The 26,655-nt window shown below is 32.7% G+C and overlaps 1 protein-coding gene across 1 annotated transcript in view; it reads right to left on the reverse strand.

The window, feature by feature from the left end:
- The window catches only part of LOC148597659 (exostosin-1-like), a 69,955-nt gene that overhangs the window by 14,671 nt on the left and 28,629 nt on the right, over positions 1 to 26,655 (reverse strand). Inside the window, exon 4 of the mRNA XM_088560065.1 lies at positions 14,145 to 14,264. Within this exon, the coding sequence (XP_088416191.1) occupies positions 14,145 to 14,264 (120 nt within the window). The remainder of the gene's footprint in view (positions 1 to 14,144; positions 14,265 to 26,655) is intronic.

A 26,655-nucleotide genomic window follows, 5' to 3' on the forward strand; every position in this document is an offset into this window, starting at 1 on the left:
ATAAGCAGTAAAAGACCAATGTAAGAAATTTCTTTTGATTTATAAGTTCATGGTCCATTCAATTCACTCAGAAACATGAAGTCCAATTAATCATGGCATTAATCTGCAAAAAGTCAGTGTTTGAGGAATTTATATAATTTTATTATTAAAAAATCTGAATATAGCTCTTCTTATTGAACAAAAACATAATACTCTTCAGTGTTTTTACACTTGTATGGATGGACCCTTCCAGTTAACTAACAATAGCACATACTCTTCAGTGCTTTTACACTTGTATGGATGAACCCTTCCAATTAACTAACAATAGCACATACTCTTCAGTGCTTTTACACTTGTATGGATGAACCCTTCCAATTAACTAACAATAGCACATCCTCTTCAGTGCTGTTACATTTGTATGAATGGACTCTTCCAGTTAACTTAACAATAGTATAACATCTGCAGTGGTGTTACACTTGTATGGATGGACTCTTCCAGTAAACTAACAAGAGTATAACATCTTCAGTGCTTTTACTTTTGTATGGGTGGACTCTTTCAGTAAACTGACAAAAGCATAACCTCTTCAGTGCTGTTACACTTGTATGGATGGACTCTTCCAGTAAATTTACAAAAGCATCACCTCTACAGTGCTGTTGCAATTGTGTTGATGGGGTCATCCAGTGCTGTTACACTTGTTTGGATGGACTCTTCTAGTAAACTGACAATAGCACAACCTCTTCAGTGCTGTTACACCTGTATGGATGGACTCTTCCAGTAAACTAATAATAGCATAACCTCTCCAATGCAGTTACACTTGTATGGATGGACACTTCCAGTGAAATAACAATAGCACAACCACTTCATTGATGACTTTTTAATGGCTTTACACTTACTGGATAAACTGTTCTTTAGTGCTTTCATTCATATTGGATAGATTGTTTTAGTGCTTTTACACTTATTAAATATACTGTTTTAGTGCTTTTACTACTCTACAGAAAGAATCTGGAGCATGTTCAATACCCATTTTTATCATTAAAAAGGCAAAGCCACATGACCAAGGATTTTTCCTTATTTCTGTGCCATGAAAAATAGTGATCTCCCATCATGAACATATTGTTTCACCTGCTCTTCCATGACGACTATACTGATTATTAACAACTGCCTTACTTAATTGGCTAAAACAAAGAATCTGGCATGAATTTCAGAAACCAGAGAAAAATGTTAATAAACAAACACCCTGTTTTAATTGGCCTGACCTACCTTCAAACACATTTCTGATGGATTCTAAAGGCTAATGTCAATTGTTTATTTGATTTCATGGCTTTTAACTAGAAAAATCAAATGAAAATCTAACTCAAGAACGTTCCATGGCTTTAAACCAGGAAAGTCAAATGAAAATCTAACTCAAGAACGTTCCACGGCTTTAAACCAGGAAAGTCTAATGAACATCAAACTCAAGAACGTTCCATGTCTTTAAACCAGGAAAGTCAAATGAAAATCTAACTAAAGAACGTTCCATGGCTTTAAACCAGGAAAGTCTAATGAACATCAAACTCAAGAACGTTCCATGTCTTTAAACCAGGAAAGTCAAATGAAAATCTAACTCAAGAATGTTCCATGGCTTTAAACCAGGAAAGTCAAATGAAAATCTAACTCAAGAACGTTCCATGGCTTTAAACCAGGAAAGTCTAACGAACATCAAACTCAAGAACGTTCCATGACTTTAAACCAGGAAAGTCAAATGAAAATCTAACTAAAGAACGTTCCATGACTTTAAACCAGGAAAGTCTAATGAAAATCAAACTCAAGAACGTTCCATGACTTTAAACCAGGAAAGTCTAATGAAAATCTAACTAAAGAACGTTCCATGACTTTAAACCAGGAAAGTCTAATGAAAATCAAACTCAAGAATGTTCCATGACTTTAAACCAGGAAAGTCTAATGAAAATCTAACTAAAGAACGTTCCATGACTTTAAACCAGGAAAGTCAAATGAAAATCTAACTCAAGAACGTTCCATGGCTTTACACCAGGAAAACCAAATGAACATCAAGATCATTTCTTAAGAGTTCACTTTTTTGTCTATTTTATTGTTATATTTTGTCAATTCTAGCAACTCTAATTTACACATTGATCTTGACATTTATTTCCAAATCATCAGTTTTGTTTAGACGCTTCAACATTCACAACATTTTGTACCCATCTTTTAAAATTCAAGCATACCTCCAGCTATATATTCAGGGATCAGGTTTATATTTTACAAACTGCCTCAAAAATATATAAGAAGGGTTTGAACAATAATAATTTTGAATTATTATCACAAAAAAGCTGAATGATAAAACTTTATACATGTAACTATTGTGATAAAGGCACATTAAATTAAACTCCTGAAGTTGAATGCTATGAAAGCCATGACATCCAGTCTCCTACAGACTAATACTTTTTACCTATTGGCCTAACCTATTTCCTGCAGACATAAATAAGGAACATCCTAGGTTTAAAGCATGATAAAAGAGGTTGGCATGTGGGCAAACATGTCAGTAATTTACCTCAGTATAAAAGTTACTGGTTCATTGATGAAGGTCAAATTCTCTGACAAGACAAAGCTGAGAAAGTATTTCTTTCTATCAACACAATGTACATTTGGATAATTATTAAGGAATATACTGGAACTAAAAATGATTTATCATTATAAGAACTGCTCAAAGATTCTTTCGCAGTTGTCAAACAGCATCATTCAATATGCTGACCTGTAGTACTGACCTTCAGGTAGTCTCCATTTACTGGTAGTTTAATCTTTCGTAGCATTGGCTTTTAGGTAGTCTTCATTTACATTGACCTTTTGTAGCATTGACCTTAGGTGGTCTTCATTTACATCAAACTTTTATAGTATTGACTTTCAGGCGGTTTTCATTGACATAGACCAATGCAGTATCAGATGTAGAAAATTTAAGATGGTGAAGGTTGGCATGTCCAATGCACCTGTCATGTCTTTGATTTGAGCATGATCACTTAAAAATGTCTATAGATTCTTATAAATGATTATTAGAAATAATGGCCACTTTTTTCTATTTCATGCAGTCCTTTAGGTATAAATATAGTATATATTCATGATGTCACAAGGACCGCCCCTTTTGGGGAGAATAATCTGTCATGAAGAGAAGGCCAGTAGCCATGGGATTGAAAAATATTTTTTCAATTTAATGTATTTTGAAATAAAATTTCATTTTTGAACTTCAGAATATGACAGATCTTTGTTTTGCTGTTTAAATTTTTGTTCACAGCACTTTAAACGGTGGGGCTAGGGTCAAAATTTAGCACATTTTCACATCGTATGTAAAGAAGCCATGGAAATAGCCAAAAAATGCTGCATAACCCTATGTTTTGAAAGTTGCAAAAGATAACTTGGCTTGTGAACCTTAAAGAGAGATACATAAAACTGCTGGATTTCTAAAGGTTTATTCAAAAGGGGCATCACTTAAAATATGGGTTTGCATTGGAAGCAATGAAAGTTTTTTTTTACTGAATTTATTTCTATAAGTTTTAAAAATAAAGCTATGAAATGCATCTAAATTAAGAACACTGGAACTAAGAAAAATAAGTTACTTATAATCAGGAAGAGTGATAAATACTGTATAAAGGGTAATATTTGCCTGGTGTTAATTTTGGGGTACTTTAGCGGTCTGCCTAAAAACAAATCCTGTGAAATATTCGCTCTGGGCTTAAATACCTTGTGCAACACTTAACATCCATGAAAACACCAAAATGTTTTGCGTATCTTATTGCCTAAAAATTGCCATACTTTACACCTCCCAAAATAATCCACTATATGGTAGTACATTAAGTAACAAAATAATGAAATTAACCATGTTCCTAACTTGGTACAGTCATTTCAAAGTAAAGCAAGCTGACTTAATCATAAGTTTTAGCCAGTCATGTTTTTAAATGAGAGAAACCCAGATGGTTTAGTTTTTTTCTAGGATCTGAATCCCTTGTTTAAATGATCTTTCCTATCTAAGTCAAGTCTTTAATTCTTTAATCCCAGTTTTATTACCATTACAATATTTTAAGAGAATTAACAGTGAATAATGCAGTAAACTTCGGTCTTCTTTTGTTTGAATGACCTTTACCTAAGAAACTGCCTATGGTTTTATAAAGATTTTTTCATAAGTATTTGAATTTGATTTCTTTGTCATTTGTCCAATTATCTCCAACTATATTCTCTGAAGTTAAACATACAACTGACTGTAATTTCATCAGGTAGACCAATTATATTCTCTGAAGTTAAACATACAACTGGCTATAATTTCATCAGGTAGACCAACTATATTCTCTGAAGTTAAACATACAACTGGCTGTAATTTCATCAGGTAGACCAACTATAATCTCTGAAGTTAAACATACAACTGGCTGTAATTTCATCAGGTAGACCAACTATATTCTCTGAAGTTAATCATACAATATGCTGTTATTTCTCAGAATCTTCTGGTATTGCAATGACAACCTAATAACCAACACACAGTCTACAAATCCTCTCAGTCCTCTTTCCATGATTACAATTCCAATGAATTTTCCTTTGGCATCAAAGCAATAAATGGAATTATTGTAACATTACCCTGCTGTAATATATTTCTGTTAAATGTCCTTTTCAGAGTTAGACATTACAAATCAGACTATTCAGAAGCAACAATAATCAATGTTAGCTGGTCTAGCACAATGAGATTTTTATACCTAAATGGGATTAATTAAGATCCATATAAAATTTAGACACTGCCAAAAGTGATTCATGGTGTAGGAAAACCCACTCAACAAATGATGATCAAATGCTATATCCATCCATTGGGAGCAGAGACATGTGATGAAATTCCAATGGACAGACAGACAAGATGATACCAATTTACCACCAATTTATTGAGTGGGAGTATAATTAGTGAAAATAAACTGCTTGCAAAATTAAGTTGGTTTAATCTGAAGTCCTTTTCTGTGTCAATGACAACATTTAAACTCAAAGTTGTACAGACATCCAATAATTTACTACAACCCATTTCCTCCAAAGTGAGCTAGTCATGCCTTTAGTGTTTTTAGACAAGATGTTTAAGTAAGGTTTCCAATGACTCATTCCTCTCTGGAAATTATACATTTAACTATCAAGGATGTTGGATTCAAAACACTAATTCCCAGGGGTAATTAATTTCATTCTACAACCAACCATTCTTTTCTGACACCAAATACTATAATTTAGAAGTTATTGGCTTCACCTATCAATGTCATGTTTTTTTCTGAAGTTCTAGGAAAAGTTTATCTCTAGAAATCATAAGAAGGTTGTAACATGGCTTTCATCAAAGCAATGTCCACATAATATATGTACATGTATTATGTACATAATAGGAGAATTAAAAATTATAGAGCTGCCCCAGCAATGTATACCTGGGAAATTCAAATCAAGAATTTGTAAAAATCAAAAAAGAACTAACATCAATAGAATGTAACAAGTAACAAAAGTTTCGCAGAAATTGTAGGTGGTATCTTTTAAAGTAACTGTGAGAAATGTGGTAGACAGATAGACAGTCAAACAAAAGAGATAATGGTTTACCAAAGTATGTCCATTCCAAAAAGATGGGCATGTAAAAACTCGAAAAATAAATTACTGCTGTACTACACATGGTTTTGGACCTCACATAATTCTTCCGTTTACCAATATTTCGTCAAAGTAAACATTGTCTTATATTTGAGAAATTCCCAAAATAATTCTCGGTAAAAGTATTACCAAAGCCATCAATAATAATTTGCAAATATCTTAAGTCCCTAGATAAAACCTGACAACAAATTCAAAATACTTAATCAATTGAGTTTTTCTTTTTGTCTGAACTTTTGAACCTGAATATGTAGATATAATACAAATCATGCGAGATTTTTCCCATGAGTAATGCAAAAATCTTCAGTTTCCAATGCATCTGGAGTGACAAAACTTCCAAAGAATTGATTTGGATAGTTCCCTCTAACAAAACTGCACAGTGCTTTTAACCATTAAGTTCTAATAAACTTCTATGTAATCCTCATACTCAATGAACAAGACTCCACATCACAACTCCATTACATAAAATAAACTATCCCACATTTCTGTCTAAAGATAACTACAATGGCTTCAGATTCAGGAATGAATTGAATCTTTTTTAGGGTGACCAGCAAACACTAAAATTAAGGAAATTAATAGGAGCAAAAATTCATTTAATGGCAGTCCTAAATTTAATCATGAGATATATTGCCTTGAGTCAGTTATAAATGAGGCAGGTGTCTTCATGTTGTGTCATTCTTTACTTCACTGTTTTAATAAAAATCTGGTAACCACTGGTTACCGGCACCATTTCAGCACTTATCAGTATCTAAGTGAAACATACACATATTATCTTGCTTTGGTCTACTCCCACTCAAACCCACCAAACACGAAGTTGATAAAAATGTACCAGTATGCCTCTTTTATATAAAGCCACCAAAATCAATCCATTGATTGGTAGTTGAGATGGAATTTGCAATATGGCAGAAGACACCTATCATAGAGTCATAAAACATGGAACAAAAAAGAGACATAGTTGAAACCAAACATCAAAGAACTTCTAATGGCATGAATCATAACATTTATAAATCAAAGAAAACAACCTTGTCTTGTAATCGCTTTCTGATGTGGGGAAGAATTACATGCAAAGCACATGTATATTGGTGGAGGTCAATCTTCAAGCAGTTACAATACAGTACATAGCAAAAACTACATAATAATAGTCAAAGGTCAAATTCCAGGACAAATTATTTCAAAGTCATTTCAGTTATATATAATTGGTTGTTAGTGAAACAAATCGTTTAAGTCATATTACATTTTCTATGGGAAAAAATTCAGATGGGCAATTCAGGACTGTAATTGTAACAAAGTGTTAGATACTGTTGCTCATACTTTCTCATTCTATCTGTAAAACCCTTAAAAAATCAGTAACGTTCATAAATAACAGAAATAAACAGCCTTCTCTTTAGTTTAGATGCCACATCAGTTAATTAAAGTGACAAAATCAAAAGGGCCAGTTCAAGGGATTAGAACCATCCAACCCCTAATAGCAACATATTTTTGTAAATATCATTTTTTTTTCATTCTCAAATCTTGGTTCAATTGATTAACTCATCTTTGTAATGGTATTGACTGTACAATATAGCTTCTTTCTGACAGACTGAGATTCTACATCTGACATTCCCATTAACTAAATAAGTCGGTCACAGGCTTGTGAAATTCAAATTTTGATTTTTCACCAATTTCTTGCCTCATTTCACTTGGCCTTTACTTCTACATGTATTTACCCCTCCCCTCTAAACCTGAAATCCTGCATCTGCACCTGACTTCAATAGTGAAGGTTGACTCCTCAGAGAATTCAACATCTGTTAAACTCTTTAACATTGCAATAAAATGTTATGGCTATATTTCATAGTTAATTAGAATCAAATCAACATTAATTCACAGCTTGTCTCACTGATAAAAACCAGTTTAACAATAAGTTCCTGGAAAATACATGTAGGTAGAATTTTGACTGGAAGATTGGTTAACTTTTGTTGGTTATGGGGGATTTCTTACATACTGAGAAGTCAAATCTGAATTAGGCTTGGTAGTATTACAACTTAGGTTTAATTATTTTAAAATCATACAAATTTCACAAAAAGAAACTTTTAGAAAATTTGAACATGTTTTAATATCTCTTTAAGTCAATCCTCTGGGCCATACTCCAAATCCCCACTGTGAGAAAAGGTCATGAAACTAAAGATTCCCCACTAACCATATTGTCAAAGTCACTGAACTGAAAGTGGCTTCAGTCAGAAATGGTATCCATTCATATGGCTGGCATACATTTATACTTCTGCCTAAATATTCAGTGATGAAATATTTTGGTCACAACACTATAAGGCAACTTAAATGCTTTGCAAGGCACAGCTTAACACCACCACAGAAGTCAAACCCTGAATAGCTGGGGCAAATATGGACACACTATTCAAACTTGATAAGGGAATACAGCTTTGAATTTTTAATGGGATCCATTCCTTTCCGCCCAAATTATTGTCCAAACAATGTTTGTTTAAGCTCCTTTTTGACCAGTAATTTCAAGTCTTAACCAAGAAATCACTCCCGGGCTACCTTTGGTGGTATTCACCTTGTTATACAATTTCAAAGCAATCTGTTCAATATTAATCTAATTATTGTCTGGATGTAAGGGAAGTTTCTAGAATGTTCAAGTCTAAACCATCAATATCAATATTGGTATAAAATATTGTGAAAAACCATCACAGACATACCTATGCTTTTACTTGAATTATATAAAATTCTATGAAATGCTTGTTTTTATCCCCTTTTTGAGCACCTAATTCTAAAATGGTCAGGCTCAAATTCCCCAAAACCAAAACCAACCTTTCCTTTGAGGTTTGAAACCTTATTATTAAAAATTTATAAAAAAATTCCAATAATTTGTAAGAGTTGTGTCCCTTACCCTAGGTCTACCTCTTTGAAGTTCATTAGGCAATTGTCATTTAAACAAGCGAAGAAAACTCTATTCCTTGATGTTAACTATATCACCTGCTGTAATAGTTGATATAAATTTATTTGAAGGTATGAAGAACAGATTTATCTCTTCAACAATTTGTATGTTGATTGGTAAATTAAAAGAAAAAAAATTTGGCAACCCATCAAAGAAAATTGTTAGTGAGTAAAGTGTTGCAGTTTCTCCTTAGAACTGACGACTTTCAAATGCCAGCTTAGATCAATGAAATTCATGTAAGATTTTCCTGGATGGTTAAAATGTAGTACGGTAAATCCATTTTTTTTTTTGCTTAGGAAAAAAAATCATTTTTCTTCTTTCTAACTTGTATTTAATGTCTTATATAAATTAAATGAAAAAATGTTAAATAACATGTATGCTCAACCCTGAGAATTACTGTGGCTTTGCCTGCTTCTTGAGAATCATTCCATCAGACTATACATTCCTCAAGGAGTTCTAGACAGACAGACAGACAGACAGTGGTAAACCGCATGATGTATGTTTGTCAAAACACATGTTGTCTCCATAGTTGTGCTAGATGGTATCATACCACTTACAATGTATAAATATAAACGGTATCATCCCACTAACAATGTATAAATATGAAGCTGCATACCACATTGAAAACCAACCTTATTTAATGCAGTGAAAAACTGGAAAGTGAGACGAAACAGGATGTTGATATCATACATTCATCAAAATTGCTTTCATCATATATCAAATCTACCTACAGCCACATAGCAAAAATAAAATCAATCCATAAAAATTGGAATGTTATTTGGACCGAATAACAGATTGAAAGACAAGGTGATTCCAAGATACTACCCACTCGTAGAGATAGGTAGGGGTATAATAATATAGAGAGAATGACAGATGGAAGGACAAGGTGATTCCAAGATACTACCCACTCGTAGAGATAGGTAGGGGTATAATAATATAGACAGGATGACAGATGGAAGGACAAGGTGATTCCAAGACACTACCCACTCATAAAGGCAGGTAGGGGTATACCAATATAGACAGAATGACAGATGGAAGGACAAGGTGATTCCAAGATACTACCCACTCATCAAGGTTACTAATAGCAAAGCCTCTTAACTAATTAATTTTGATGTAGAGTTTCTATATAATTCACTGAAGTATGCATATATTATAAATTACTAAAATAATAACAAAGAATATTAACTTGATTAATACCACAAAAAAGAAAAGATAAAATCATAATTGTTTGTCTTTAAGATAAATATCTAAATTAAAGAAATTATGCAATCTTGTAAAGTATCCATGCTTGGCAGTGCAGATCACTCCAGAACAGGGGGTTGGATATAATTACACGTCATTTTGAAACTTAAAAAATAATTAACTTACTTCTAAGATCAATTGCATAATCTTCTTTGTGAATCAAAATTACTTCAAGCAAATTTCTGATTCTGTTATGTCATGACAGGCATAAGACACTTCCGGTCGTGAAATGCACCATATAAGTTACTGACATGAATCAGACAGTTTCAGCAAAAAGGAGGTCTTGTTTTCTGGTGTCATGAAATAAATTTACATTGGACCACCAATAATGGTTTAAGAAAAAATTCCTGCATCTCGACAGACAGATATCATAGAGAACAATAGCAGATTCAGGAGTCCCAGATTTGTTGGAAAATTTATTCACTTTGTGCAAATTTGGACAAAAATTACAAAATAGTCTGAAATCTCCATTTTAAAATTCTCTAGATTGCCCCAAAAGAAACTAAGGCTTCATTCTTTGTATTTCAGATGATAGAACTTTTAGGTGCTGTATATGGCTTCCCTTTTCAACTTGGATAGTTATGAGTAATGCACTTCTTAACATGTTCACATTTCCCATTTTATCAGATATCGTGCATGCGGGGAAACATATACATCTCAAAGAGTGTACCGGTACTTGTAGACTGTAGATATATTTGGTTTGCAATCTTCCTTTGTATTTGGTTCTAATGCTAGTGAGAAATTTTCCCTTGAAATACCTGTAGAGCAAACCAAAATTAACTATATTTATGAAAAAAAAGTAATTTTGTATTTCTGTGCATAAATTATGTTACAGATTATGCAAAATAGGTTGCTCATAAGTGTAATGAATGGAGTAGAACCAGACCTGAGTTAACCATTTGTGACCCAGGTATGATCAGAACTAATAAAGGGCTCGGATAAATTCCCATACAATCCCAAACTAAGTTTAGCCTCTGTAAAATATAATTTCCCATACCATCCCAAACTAAGATTAACCTCAGTAAAGTATACTTTCCCATACCATCCCAAACTAAGATTAGCCTCTGTAAAGTATACTTTCCCATACCATCCCAAACTAAGTTTAACCTCAGTTAAGTATCAATTAGTGTAATCAGACTATGCCTACTGTGTTGTTAAAAGTTAAATCATCCATTTAACAACCAGTAATCAAAGTTGATTTCTACTCAGTGGGTGGCTGGAGAACTAACAGTAACTATTGGTACAGTTTTGTTAAATAGGGCTAATCTGAATTGAGAGTATTACTAGAATATAAAACAAGTAAAAGACAAACAACTCTTGTCACTAAGCACTTCTAAAGAGCTTCAATCACTTAGAACTACTGACAAAGAGCTTATGTCACTAAGCATCTTCTGACAAAGAATTTCTGTCACACCCACAAACAAAGAGCTCCCATCACTAATAATCACCTGATAAAGACCTCCTGTTACTTAGCACATACTGACAAAGAGCTTCTGTCATGAAGTAACTCCTGACAAAGACTTTCCGTCACTAAGTATTTCCTGACATAAAAAGAGCTTCTGCTATTAAGTGACTCCTGACACAAAGCTTCTTTCACTAAGTAACATCTGACAAAGAGCTTCTGTCACTAAGTAACATCTGACAAAAGCTTTTGTCACTAAGTAACCATCGACAAAGAACTTCTGTCACTAAGCACCTTCTGACGAAGAGTTTCTGTCACATAGCACCTTCTGACAAAGAGCTTTTGTCACTTAGCACCTTCTGACAAAGAGCTTTTGTCACTAAGCACCTTCTGACAAAGAGCTCCTGTCACTCAGGACTTGCTTGCACAGAGCTTCTATATGTTGATAAAGCTATCTATGGTCAAGCCAATTAAAACCAAATACTGATGCTATAAATCTATTTAATTCAAAGACTAGTAGACCCATAGCACATGCCGTATCATCCCAAAATATCTAAATCTATAGCATATGTTGTATCAACCCAAGATATCTATATCAGCAAGTGGACCTTAGTACCTAGGAAAGTTATTGATTGAGGGTGATACAGCATGTGCTACAGATTTTGCTATAGAATATATGCTTTATCATTGACTAAAATTGGTGGGATTTGCAGTATATAAAATGTCTGAGAGTGCCTGCAAAGGAAATGATAAAGAATTCCCAGTACTTAGGGGTGCAATTAAAGGTTCAGACATGTGATAAAGGGTAGTGATAAAGTTGACACAGGCATCAGGTATGACAACTCAATGTTTGATGTGGATCTAACAATTAAGACTTTATCAGATATTCTAAACTGCTGTATTTACTAGTAAATGCATGATAAATGAACCTAATTCATTCTGAGGTCAGTAATTTTTGGCATCTCTATCCAGACTGTATCAAAAGTCAATGAATTTTTTCTTTATCAACAATCTTCAACATAACACAGATATACAAAACCCAACTAAATTACAATAACACTGCATTAAAAATTCATAAATCATGACAGCACAAAATGCACTAGCCAAATTTATGGCCCTTTAAATTTCAATATAACTGCCTTTTCCAAAGCAGTTAAATTGTTAAAATGACACCAACAGTCAAAATATCTCATAAGATATAAACATATGGGGCACATAAAACCACCAATAGTACAAAAGCCTTGACTCAGTAGACTTCTCTATTAGTAAGTCAAGTCAGTATAGATCAAGTCAAAAGTTACAGTGCACTCAACAGTACTGTTCAGGGGATAGATGTAAACAACAGGACAAATGAAAAAGAGATTTCAACTTTCTACCAGGCATAGATTATAATGGTGATGTTCTTCAGAGACAGAGTTGGTATGACCACTGAATAAAAAGGAGATTTAAACTCTGTACCAGATATATATTAAAATGGTGATGTTCTTCAGAGATAGAGTTGGCATGACCATTGAATGAAAAGGAGATTTAAACTCTGTACCAGATATAGATTAAAATGGTGATGTTCTTCAGAGATAGAGTTGGCATGACCATTGAATGAAAAGGAGATTTAAACTCTCTACCAGATATAGATTAAAATGGTGATGTTAGGGGATAGCGTTAGTCTTCCATTGATTGTATACCTATTATAAATGTTTTATGTAGTTGAGTAGCAGTTTTTCTAAGAATCATGTAAATTCTGTAAAACACCCCCCAAAAAAAGGCTTCACATGTTTATTTTTGTTATTCAGTTGCATTATGGGTGTATATGATGAAATGCATAATCATTCATTCCAATCTGTCTGTTCTTTGGAAATATTCCAAATTGAAATTTCAACAGAGTCTGTTGTATTTTAAAGTCATTTACAGAGTTATCTCCCTTAATTTTGACTCCTACAGTACATTCTATATAATTTTATCTCCTAAGAGCAAGGGTTGGCTTTCCAACCATGAATCACATTTTGCATGATTCTAAGCTGTAGTGCTACTTAACAAGACAAAGAAAATAAAACTTTCTATCAGAAACAGGACAAAGATAATTAAACTTTCTACAAGAGGCAGGACAAAGAGAATTAAACTTTCTACCAGGGACAGGACAAAGAGAATTAAACTTTCTACCAGAGACAGATCCATATACCTTTGGAATAACAGAAACTTTAAATTATTTTGTAAATTGTCCAGTTACCTACCTAACGAAGTTCAACAGGTGATGGTTAATAATTCATAAGAAAACCAACTACCTGAAGTTAACTATTATACTTGCTGTAACAAAAACTACCAGTAACAGTATTCTTTATATTTATCAACTACTTCCAACAGAGTTATACCAAATATCATTTAAGGCTTTGCATATGATTTTTTTTGTACTCAAATAACATTTGACTCTGTTGATAATACACCACAATAATGTTAAATGGGTGATGTCTTTACCAATGAGAATACTCAAAACTCTTATAACACATGCTACCATGTCTCTGTTAAAAAATCAAACAATCGCCTCCTAAATGCACACATCATTTCTGGAATATGACGTTTCATACAAAACTATTTTAAGACACAGAAATGAGGGGAAGCAGGTATACATATCTGGAGAACAATGGTGACTATTTTATTCACTGAGGAGTAGCAGGTCTATATACCAGAACAGTGCAGACTGTTTTACCCACTGAGAAGGTGTAGATCTTTACATACCTGGAGAACAGTGCTGACTATTTCATCCAATGAGGAGAAGTACTTCTACATACCTGGAGAACAGTGCAGACTATTTTATCCACTGAGAAGTACATCTACATACTTATCCACTGAAGAGAAGTAGACCTACATATCTGGAGAACCGTGCTGACTATTTCATCCACTGAGAAGTAGGTCCAATACCTGGAGAACAGTGCAGTTTTATTCACTGAGGAAAAGTCCACATACCTGAAGAACAGTGCTGACTATTTTATCCACTGAGGAGAAGTAAGTCTCCCACAGGAACTGCGTCTGTTGTTTCCGTGCAAGAATCTGGGGAATAGACAAGGATCTAACAATGGAAGGGACCTGTAACAAAATAAAATAAATCTGAATTTCAGAGGAGTATTTTCATTTACAACTTCTGCTAAATGTAACACTGGTCTAGACAAAAGAATATGTACTAGTACTGTTGGCATAATAGTGAGTAATGTAGTTCACTTCCAGAAAAAAATGGCCTTTCCTTAATTGAATGAACATTTAATTTACCAAATCAAATATTTTCTTGCTTCTGTGCTAAGCATGCCATACTGAAGGGGATAGAGTGGCTTGTAGTCAGAATGATGAAGTTAACTGGACATTTAACAAGGATATTCAAACTTTCTATCATTTTATAGGTTCTTTAAAGGGAAACTATGCAAAAAAACCATTTTTTGTAAGTTATTTATTATACTAAAGTGATATTAAAAACACATGTTTCACTACCATCTGATGTATAATAAGTCCACAAAGTGGTGACAAAAAGTGAACATGGGGCCACCATTACCACTATATCACCATTGGGAAAAGTTATGTGACATCAAGGATGGTCTAATGAGCGCAAAGGTCCAAAATCATAGTAACTTAAAATTAACATCTGATTTGTCAAACACAAGGTTATAGTCCTTTTGAAAAGTTCATTATTCGTCCTCATAAAAGAAAAGTTTGTGTTGCATAATATTTTTTAAAAGTATTTTTAACCATGAAGCTATACTTGGTGTATAATACATGATATCTGTCCACCAAGACTACTCTTAAGGAAAACCATTTTCCACAATGAGTGCATTTTCAATCAATAAAATTTGAATCATACCCTTCAGAAATTATAAATCAGAAGCTAATGTTGAAAACAAATCTGATTTTGGATAATTCACAACATGCACGACAAGTTTACCAGTAATATGAAAATGACTGAATGTACTGGTATGTGAATGTAAAAGAGGATAGTAAATTACAGCAATCTATGAAATGTACTCTGAGTGTAGTAAATTACAGCAATCTATGAAATATACTCTGAGTGTTGTAAATTACAGCAATCTATGAAATGTACTCTGAGTGTAGTAAATTACAGCAATCTATGAAATGTACTCTGAGTGTAGTAAATCACAGCAATTTATGAAATATACTCTGAGTGTTGTAAATTACAGCAATCTATGAAATGTACTCTGAGTGTAGTAAATCACAGCAATTTATGAAATATACTCTGAGTGTTGTAAATTACAGCAATCTATGAAATGTACTCTGAGTGTAGTAAATCACAGCAATTTATGAAATGTACTCTGCTTGAAATTATTTTTGCTGTTTTAGCATTTTATTTTTTAACATTTTGGTCCTTTCGAATGGATTAAAGCAAAGTAGAATTTTACAAATTTATGAATCTCCTCCACTTAGCAGAAAAGTAAGGACTACGATTTTAAAAGTTTTAGGTCGACTTGGCCATAGATCAACTCACATCCTTTGAGGTGTTCCAATAATACCATCCAACAGCTGTATTAAAAATGTATATTGTAATGAACCTCCACAATCAACATGTGTTAAATATAACAATAAAATGTACTGATATTTATTCCCAAATTTAATTCTCATTAATTTAATTAAAAATCAATCTATTACAAAGAGTTTTGGATGTTATTGACCGACCACCAAATAATGTGTATGATTGAAATATACATTTATATATGGTAAATAGTTGTAGAGAATAAAAATATGAAAAAAATACACAAAACAGATGTTTGTGCACATAGGAGTTCTTAAAAAATATTATTGAGTTGTATTAAACCAACATCAAAAATTATATTCTTAAATTAAATTACAATTACTGAATAGATGTAGTATATGCCTACAATATAGTACATTCCATGTATATAAACCATATATATACACCACATAAACCAGAACTCCTATTCCATGTACAATTTCTAAAGCTAAACAACCACATGATAAACTTCTTTTCTGAATAAGAAATAAAAGTGAAGGAGTAATCAAAGTAACCAAGATTCAAAAGAAATCAAAAGAATGTAATCCAGGGACAAAGACCAGACATGGAAGACAGATAAACACACAACAAGAACATTAAATAACCAAAATAAAACATACAAAGTAACAAAAGTAAATGACCAACTCAGACTCAACTAAAAACTTAGAGCATGGACCAGATGCACAGGTAGGGTAAAACAGATGAAAACATATGTTGCAATTTGTCCTGTGTAGTATGTGTGCACTAATGGTGTAGTGTACTTCTCTGTAAATATGCTACATCATCCATATTGATACAGGGCTCACTTTTAAATGAAACCTAATAAAAAACTCCCCATGGATAAAATTTAAACCTTCTGTAATAATATCATAGGAGCGAATGAACTGAATTGATTCAGAGTTAAAAGTAATTGAAATATTGAAAACTATTGAAAGACATGCCCTAAAACTTGAAATAAGTTGTTGAAAAATTTCATCAGTCAGAATACATATTAATACTTCCATTTTTTGCATTACATTGTACTTTACTACTTACAAATGTGAAAAAGAAAGGTGTGGATAGGCAGTTAAAGAGTTGCTCATAAAAAGTCAAGTCCTGGGTAGACGAAAGAGGAAAGGAAAACTATGACATGTTCAATTAATGGTGGTATGACACCCATGACCTTAAATTTATGAGATAGGACATTTTAAATTTCATCCCTGCAAATAGCTGTGAAATTGTAGCTTCTCCTGCTTTTTTTTTAATTTTGTGATTTGGTTGCAACTGCATTAGTTGTAATTTTTTATATAAAAAATAATAAACAAGCAGTTTCATTCTCAATGGCTCACAGCTACCCTGTAGAAATTCCAGATGTTAATCTGAAAAAAAAGTTCCTCAAGGCCTAAATTCTGAGGTTAAGGAACATTACTCAAGTATAACAGATCAAAGCCTCCCCCTGTAAAGGCCATACATGTACTTCAGAAATACCTAATTCCTTTCATCCAATTTATCTCAGATTTCAAAGAAAACTTCAATAACTTAATCTATTATAGATAACAATCTTATTCAATGGACTATGGTTATAATGTTGTAGACTTCATTCAATTTCTCTCATTTTATGGTTGAGTCCTCAAGCATTGCTACCTTTGATTAAGTTAAATTACCTGCAGACAAAGGTGAGGGAGGGGCAGGTACATTACAACTATCTTAAATTGAGGATAAAATTTAGAATTGGTCATCTTTTGTAAAGAAAATTATTAAAATAACTTATTTAAAGTCTTGGATCATTGATCTTAAGTTCAGAAAGAGGAAATTATTAGAATTACCTTTTAACTCACAACAGAGATCCAAAAGTCTTGTTAACTACATTGTACCAAGAAATCAGTCTAAATAGAATCCCTATGGTACTCCAACAAAGGCAGGTGTTTGGTTAACCAAGGTTCTAAACTAATATAAAGGACCTGTAGAAAGTGTAAGCTTTAGACAGGTTCTTCCAGGGTTCAGTATAGACAGACTTCACTGTAATAAGAATACATTTTTATACGCCCGTCTATATAGACAGGACGTATTATGGTATACCGTTGTCCATCCGTGCGTCCGTCCACACGTCGCGCGATAACTCAAATTCGCTTTTAGCGATTCAAATGAAATTTTAGCACATTATTAATATTAACGGAAGAAAGCTCCCTTTCGATTTTGAAGAATTTTTTATTTGTCGTTCCAGAGTTACAGAACTTTATTCACTTAAAAATTTATATTATTGTCAAATCTGATGTAATAACTCAGCTGTACTGATACTATTCTTGAAATTTTGCATACAGTTTTATAGACATGCTAGATTATGGTTGTATAATGGTATACCATTGTCCGTTCGTCCATCCATTGATCCTTCCATCCAACACTCAAATTCGCTTTTACGGATTCAAATGAAAGTTTAGCACAATATTAATATTCACGGAAGAACGCTCCCTTTTGATTTTGAAGAAATATTTATTTGTCGTTCCAGAGTTACGGAACTTTATTCACTTAAAAATCTATATTGTAGACAAATCTGATGTAATTACCACGACATAAGATTGCTGCTTACTTACAGTTTTGAAAAGCTGTATTATATTGGGACCAACAAACAACTTCAATTCTACAATAGACTTGGTTTTTATGAGTACTGACAATTATCAGAGTGGTACCATAGAAACTTATTATTCTGACCTCAAGGCAATATGGACTTCTTTACAGTAGAAGTAGAAGGAATTGTACTATTAACTGTAGGTCTTACCTCATAATAATATTATTACATAATGAATTATTTGTCCAGTTTTCAATTCTGTAGTTTATTATAGTTTTATCTAGTTCAAAAACAAAGAATCCTTTTTAAATGCTATTGTATACTTTCATCATGTCAAACAGTTGTAAGGTCATTTATACTTTTTGATGTTTGTTTGTTGGGGTTTAACGTCCGAGCAGCAATATTTCAGCTATATTCAGACAATGAACATGAAATGGATGATAAAATGAACATGAAATGAAAAAAAAAGGATGGGTCACAAGGATAATAGGGTCGACAAATTTTGATTGCCACTGGAACAAGGGGAAGTGGGTAAGGTCGGGCAATTTAGTCTCCTGTGGCGGAGCGCAAAGGTTCCTACTCCTATCGAATACCACAGCAGAGTTCTTTAACGTGCAAGGAACGTGGCATCTTTCCCAACACGGTGCACCACTATGGTTTGCGGTCAGGTTTTCCGTATTATAGCCCAGCATGTAACACGCCAGGGATACCCCATTCCACCACCTGGGGCACACATCCCAGTTGCTCTGTGGGCAGAGCGCCTAGCCCCCTTTAGCGCTGCTGCAGGCCTATTCTTTTAACACCCGGGCCTGCACGGGGCTATACTTTTTGAATAACTGAAGAAAAAACTTTGCTCACTATATATACAGACTAATTTTTTGGTAATCAGAAATCAGGTTATTGTTTTCTAAAATTTATACCATCAGCTATTCTTACGGACGGGCGTATCTTGCACTCTTAGCGCAGCTGTTTATTTTTTAAAGTCTTGGGTTATTGATCTTAAGTTTAGTCTGAATACATTGTATACAGAACAACAAATTTCATATATATATTTAGATTAAAATATAACTTGTTTATATATGCATTGTAAGTGTTTTTTTAAACCTTATATCTTCTACCCTATATCACATCCCAAGACCTACATCGCATGCTTTATATCACATCCTTTCACAGACCAAACTTAAAGTTGAAATATATGATATAATGAACATGACGTTAAAATCTATATCACATGGGGTAATAACCCTCAACCTATATTACACCATGGGCCCTTGGGGTGATATAGGAGTCTCGGGTTGACACAGCATGTAATACAGATTTTAACATATAATACTCATTATTAACCAACAACCCAAAAAACCTTAAAATATGTCAAAAACTGACCATTTGATATGAATTCAAACCAGGCATCTATATGGGGTCAATATGGAAAAAGAGGGCCAATATGGATCAAACCCGGGCCAATATGGTATCATAACTTCCCGTCGTTTGACACCGCCATTTTAAATTAGAATTGGATTTAATGAATTTAATGAACTTTTCAGGACTAAAAGTTGTAGAAAAATTTTCCATTTTATACAAAAAGGATATTTAAGACTGAATAATGCAAATTAACCTACATGTTCTTGATAAAACACGAAAACAACTGTTCCACAAATCATCTAGTTGAGTTGGTTAATAAAATTTTCAATAAATATGTAATTTTATATTGGCCCTGTTATAGGTTTCAGTCAATCATATTGGCCTTGACAGCCGTATTGGCCCTCCGTGATGCCTCGGAACCAAAAAGACCTTCGACCAATATGAAAGACCTTAAACCTATAACATGGCCAATATGAAATTACATATTTATTAACATATAGTACATACAGTGTAACCTGTTTAAACTAAACACATTTGTTTGCTTTAGACAGGTGTTCAGTTTGATCAGGTTCAAAATCAATTTAAACTGATATAAAGTGACTTTTAAAAACATCTGGTACAGACAGGTTTTTGGATTTTTCAAGGTATGGTATGGACAGGTTCCACCGTACTTACAAATACAGTAAAATCTGTCTAAACCAAACTCTGAATACTGTAAACCAATGATTCAGGATATCAATGTGATTTTTATTCTTGCTTATGAAATACTACTTACTTATGTTCCTTTTATATTAATTTGGAACCTTGGTTAATTGAGCATCTGTCTACACAGGACATATTACAAAGTCAATAAGGGATCTGATTTGCCAAGTTTTACTGTATGAATACCATTGTGAATTTTATCAAATAATTAACCAGAGAAAGTGGCTGATCAAATTTCCATAGCACCTGGCAAATACATGAATAGCGCAATTTTTCTTAAATACTAACATATTTTATATCAAACAACACAAGGTGAATAAGCAACAAATCCCTATAAGATTGGTGTACCTAATTTAAATGCCAAAGATTGTTAAAAAAATGCAAATTGTTTCAGAGTTGAAAAATCACAAATTTCACATGGTCTATACAAACATAATGAGAATTTTAAAGGAGTATTTTGAATCCTACATATTACTCTTAAATAATTATATTAACAACTGCAGTTTATCTACTTATTGTACTGACTGATCATAAAACAAATTGTCTATTATTTGGTCATTAGAACAGTTCTCATCGTGTAATGCCAAAGTTACAGGGACACGGCCCACCATGACATGAGTAATAAATACATGATGACAGCCAATTCACCTGATAAGTAAATATCTGACAGAGTTTAGTACTACTTATACTTCAAATCTGATCTTAAATAATCCAGAAGATTTCTCGTCAAGTTACACATCAAGCGTAGGGAGCAACCATATGATTTCTAGGTGGGTTGATATTGTTCAATTTTGTGAGCTGGATTTTTTTCAGCATATTTACTGACCCAACTTTATTTAATGACTTCAGTATGTCCAGGATTTACACAATTGTTCATCCTGTATTTTTTTTTAATCTTACATCTTCCTGCCATTTTACTTCAAATTTGAGCCACTTTTGAACTTTTATTAGATTGGAGATATGTGTTCAAATAACAGGTATGTGGATAAAGTCTCCACCAACAGGAACACATGAAAGTTGATGTCCTTAACTTCCGCTTTACCTCTCTGTTGAAAGTTGAAACAATCACTTCTAAACAATACCTACAAAATCATGTTTCAGACCACCAACATACATGTGTATATAGGATATTACTGAACAGTTCAGACAACCTACATGTACATACATGTGTATATAGGATATTACTGAACCTTCGTCCCTCTGACAAATAAAATCAATGTTCCATGTTCATAATAGTGTGTAGCCTGAAAATATTTTGCTTTTTATATTACTGTCATATTGTCTATGTTTGTATGCTCATTGTTTGTCTGTCTGTGTGTCATTTAATGTTGACTCCTCATCAGATTGGATTTGTTAGGTAGAAATAAAATTGAATGTGAAGTATCTTTTGATTGATGTTAATCTGTATTTAATACCTAGTCTCAAAATAGCATCTTGTATCAAAAACTTTCTTCAAATCTACAACTCCCAGCCATCTCATTATATAATACCACAATTAAGGAAGAACTTCAGTAAACTAAAGATGTTTTAATTCAAACAAAACCCACTTTTACAAATTACTTTTTGAATTTTTTTTTTCTGCCTATCTCCTGTACATGTACTATGACATAAATGAATGTCATCAGATTTACCATATTTTCAATCTTGTAATTATATAATGAATGAGCATTTTATTAACACTATATTTCTAATTCCATTTTCCTTTAAGAAGAAGTGTTGATTAGTTATTTTTCTATCTGTGTGTGGTACATGTATATTACAGCGAATAACAAAGTTAACTTTAGGGAACAAAGTTGGTCTTCTCTTGACAAAGAGATTTAAACTTTATATCAGGCAGGTAGACCTAGGGTAAGGGACATAACTCTTGAAATCAGTAATATGTTTGTATCATATTGAATTTCAACAAAGCATATCAAGCTTTCATTTGGAACAGAATGAAATCAGTTCAAGTTACTTTGATGCTTACATGAGATTGATGTAAAATGCTGAATACAAATGTTCCAATGATTTGTAAGAAATGTGTCCCTTACCCTTGGTCTAACTCCTTAAAAACTATATATTGGTAGAAAACCTGAATTATCAATTATCCAGTTAAATTGCTATGAAAGTTAATCAGGTGATGGTTATTCAATCAAGAAAAGACTACCTCTATTTTACTCACTGTAATACTGTATTTTCATACATGATCTTCTTTTCAATAGGAGTTTCATTCTTTACTTACAAGTGACTTTGAAGGTAAATTTTACAGGTGAAACTTAAGAAGAAATGATTTTGAGTTTCTCATTTGATCGCTACCTAAGCCAGTGTCACAATTAACTTTATGCTTTAATCACAATCATTCTGCTATGCTGCTAAAAAATAATGACAAAAGTTTTGTCAAATCAACAGTGATGAAGAGTGATAACAAAATTAACGTAATTAAACTGATAAAATAAAATCAGTTGTCAAATGGAAAGTCCATAAAACGAACGGCAAAAAAACCTGAAACCGATATCCCTGTTAAACATTTTGACAGAACAATACATATTTCACAATTAGGCACCAGTGACTTTTTTCTGTCTCAGCTTTAAAACTGTCATTATTCTGCTTATAACCCTTCCTCATTTCTCTACCCAGTCAGTGTTTTCTCCTGTAGTTAAACAATTATTCAGTTCAGAATTTTCAATATTTATACAGAATCAAAGGAAGTTCTTAAATGAAGATCAAAAGGAAGTACAAATAGTTTAATACACAAACAGTCCACCACTTAATGACTGGTATTCCCAACTTCTTTAATTAATCACCATCTTGACTCACAAACAGCTGATTTTCAAACACATACAGTTCTAGTATTAACCATAAATTATAATGAAAATGGATATGGTGAAGAGACAACAATCCCACCAAGATGAAAAAAGCATGTTGTAATCAGAGGGATAAGCATCTACTTTTTTTTTTTACATTCAACTAATAGCAACAAGTACAATCACATATAACATAAAACAAACTAAATCTGATGGATTAATCAACTTCATAGATTTCTGCATAAAAGATGCATTTTTTAAAGTATTGTCTATTCTTTTTACCATGTTTTCACTAATTGTATCCCTATGTAAAATAAAGTCATTTTTTAGTATGGCACCACATTAAATCTTTACTAAGTTCTTGATGTTACTACATTGTACTAAAAAATTGTGGACTTGAATTGTACTGACTGATTATTTCTAATACTGGTAGTTTTGATGGTATTGCCATCCTTTAACATGTTCAGAGCTGGCTTCCACTAACTGAAAGCATTCTATCCCATTTTGTCTATATGTTGTGGTACATGTATTGATCATTGTTTACCTTATATTACAGGTGGATGGTTAAAGTCATGTTGTCCAATTTTAAAACTACATCAGGTAATGGAGGAAACACAAAATATATTATCACCAGAAGTAACTATTTTACTGGCTGTAAAAGTAAATAGTTTTGTCCTATCTTTGTAAATCCCTTACTCTAGGTGTCAATTTAAAGATCAAGATTATGCTTTCTTTCAGAAATGGCCATTTGCAAGTTGAGGGGACCTGTGTAATATGATGGCACGAATCTCGTTTTAGCTCATTCTCTTAACCAACATCTGAAAAGTGGCAGTATCAAATGTAAGAACCTATCAATCTCTACTTCAGAAGACATATTCAAATTAATAGCCATCTTAGAACACAATATGTTAAACAAATTAATGAAGACAAATTAGATCTTTATCAGTGATGGCATCTGGATATATTTACCTTTACACAAAAGATCTAAGATTCTCTCTTATCAAACATAGGGAAATTCTTTGAGATTTTTTTTATAGCAAATTAATGATAATTGACTAACAAAAATATGTACACAATAAAGCAAGGTAAAGTAAGTAAGTAAAGAATTTGTACAGCTATAATATAACTGACTACCTTAGGTAGAAATGTGTCGCATCTGGTTCTGTAATAAATTTGACAATTTATTCATCCCTAAAAACTGAGAAAACAAATTTCAAGGGGAAGTTGACGATATAAAATGATTAAAGCATGATCCCAAGGTCATGATCCAAGGGATAGAAATACTGAAAGGAATCTGAAAATATTACAACACAATGTAGCTGTCAGTTGCAAAACTCAAAGGGTTGCAATTTCATACAATATCATCCAAACCTAAATTTGACCTTGAACCTACCAAGATTTTTTTAATTCAAGACATTGAATTCAGCGTATCGGATAGACCATAGGTCCTGTTGCTAAAACAATTTATCCTTTAGAAAGTTATCCACTGGATACAATCAATACTAGTTATCCAGTGGATAACTGGAAAGAATCAATACTAGTTATCCAGTGGATAACTGGATAAAATCAATACTAGTTATCCACTGGATAAAGTTTTGAAAAAATATAGATCCCTTTTGTGTGCATGGAAAGAGACCAAAAAAAAAGATAGATATGAAAACTGGTCACCCAAAAGACCTAAAAAAGTACACATTGAAAAACAAGCCCCTCAGTGATGAACTAAGGTGCTGTGAAAGGTATCAATTTCTTATAGTTCGACTGTTTAAGATAATTTAATCAGCACTTCCTGTGATTTTCAATGTTTTCAAGTCATCAAAGCTGACAGGTAAAATATACACAGTTTAAAGCAAAGAAAATATTTTAACACGGAAAAATGGCTGGCATACCCAAAATCATTTCTATTGCCACTGCTCCATGTCCTATTCTAGAAAAATATCACAATTCTGTATCATTTTGAGCATATTATATTTGGTAGTTATGCTTAATAATATTCCCTCATGTCAATATAAATTTGTTCTGCTCTACTGAAGGTGAAAAAGGAAACCAACAGGAAACCCAAAGTTTCATATCAATCTCTAAAATAATCTTATCTGAATATCAATTAAATCATTTTATTTTTGTTATAAAATGCAGACTTTATTGTGTTTACAAGACTTTATTACTGATTCTTAACCTTCTAAATACCAATGATGTTAAAGAGAGAATTAGCAATCTTTGTATGGTTTATACTCAGTGATGCACTGAATAGATAGATGTGAACATGAGAGAGTAATCAAGGGAACCAAGATTCTAGCGGAAATCAAAAGAATGTAATCCAGGGACAAAGACCAGACATGGAAAACAGACGAAGGACATAAAATTAACAAAATAATACATACAAAGCAACAATAGTAAATGAGCAGCTTGGACTCCACTAAAATATCAGAGCATAGACCAGGTGCATTGGTAGGTTAAGCATCCTCTGCTTTTCTAGAGAGGTAAGGAAAGTTGAAGGTAAGGCTTATTGTGTATTCCAAAATAAGCTACATGTAAATATGTTTTTCTATCAAATCTGCAAATTTTTCCACTCCAAAAAGATCAACCCATGAACATGTTTATTGGTCCATCAAAATTTTGCAGATTAAAGATCCTATGTTTAAGAGTATGCCTGACAGCAGATTTTAATAAAGTTAGACAATGTAGTTTTGTTCCTTACCCATTCCAAAAAGACCTCCACATGTTTAGAAATGCCCATCAAAATTTTATAAATTAGAGTCTGTAGATTTTAATCAAATCCAGGAAGAACTGTGTAAATATTACAGATTTGAATGATAAAAGACAGAGATTAGGCAGAAGCAGATATATTGTTAGCAGACATTAATCATCCCAACATTTTCTTCAGACAATGTAAAGTTCAACATCTGCAAGAATCATGTGGAAAAAAAGACAAGTTTTAATTAATCATTCAATAATTCTTTGAAGAGCCAAGCGACAGACGTTAGGGCTTGAGAATAAACTAAGCGCAATAAAACACACCAGAGATTAGCTGAAAATTAATTACCCTCCATAAAGAAGAGCTACAATACATTACCCAATCAATGGCCTTGTGTCATATTTGAATAGCAAAAATGAAGTGTAATGGACCACAACACTACTGAACTGTTATAATACAAAACAAGTTTCCTCTTTGTGCTTTTGTTTGCATTATTTATTTAAACCTCCTCAAATTTATTAATGATGCAGTATGTGCAGGGATCAAACAATCAGAAGAATTTAACAATGTCTTTCTACTTTGCATCTGACGAATCTAAAATTTTCCTGTATTCATGTTTTATTCAAATCATATGCCATTTATTTGCAAAGACAAACAAAACATTACTTCAAAACATTTAAATAAAGCATTTTATATACTGATGAAAGCCATCTGAAATTAGAAAGGACTTAAACCCTGCAAAGTTGGCTAATTCCTACAATTGGGCCCTGTATTGCTAATCTAAGATGAAGTTCCTGTTCCTTTCAAATTAAAAATTATCAAAAAAAATGTTGATAAAAAATTATCCCTAAAAAAATTTATCCACAACAAATCAATACTAT

Source organism: Perna viridis, chromosome 14 (assembly GCF_037379345.1).
Source record: "Perna viridis isolate PV_CMFRI_1.1 ecotype Kerala chromosome 14, ASM3737934v1, whole genome shotgun sequence".
Lineage (NCBI taxonomy): Eukaryota > Metazoa > Mollusca > Bivalvia > Mytilida > Mytilidae > Perna > Perna viridis.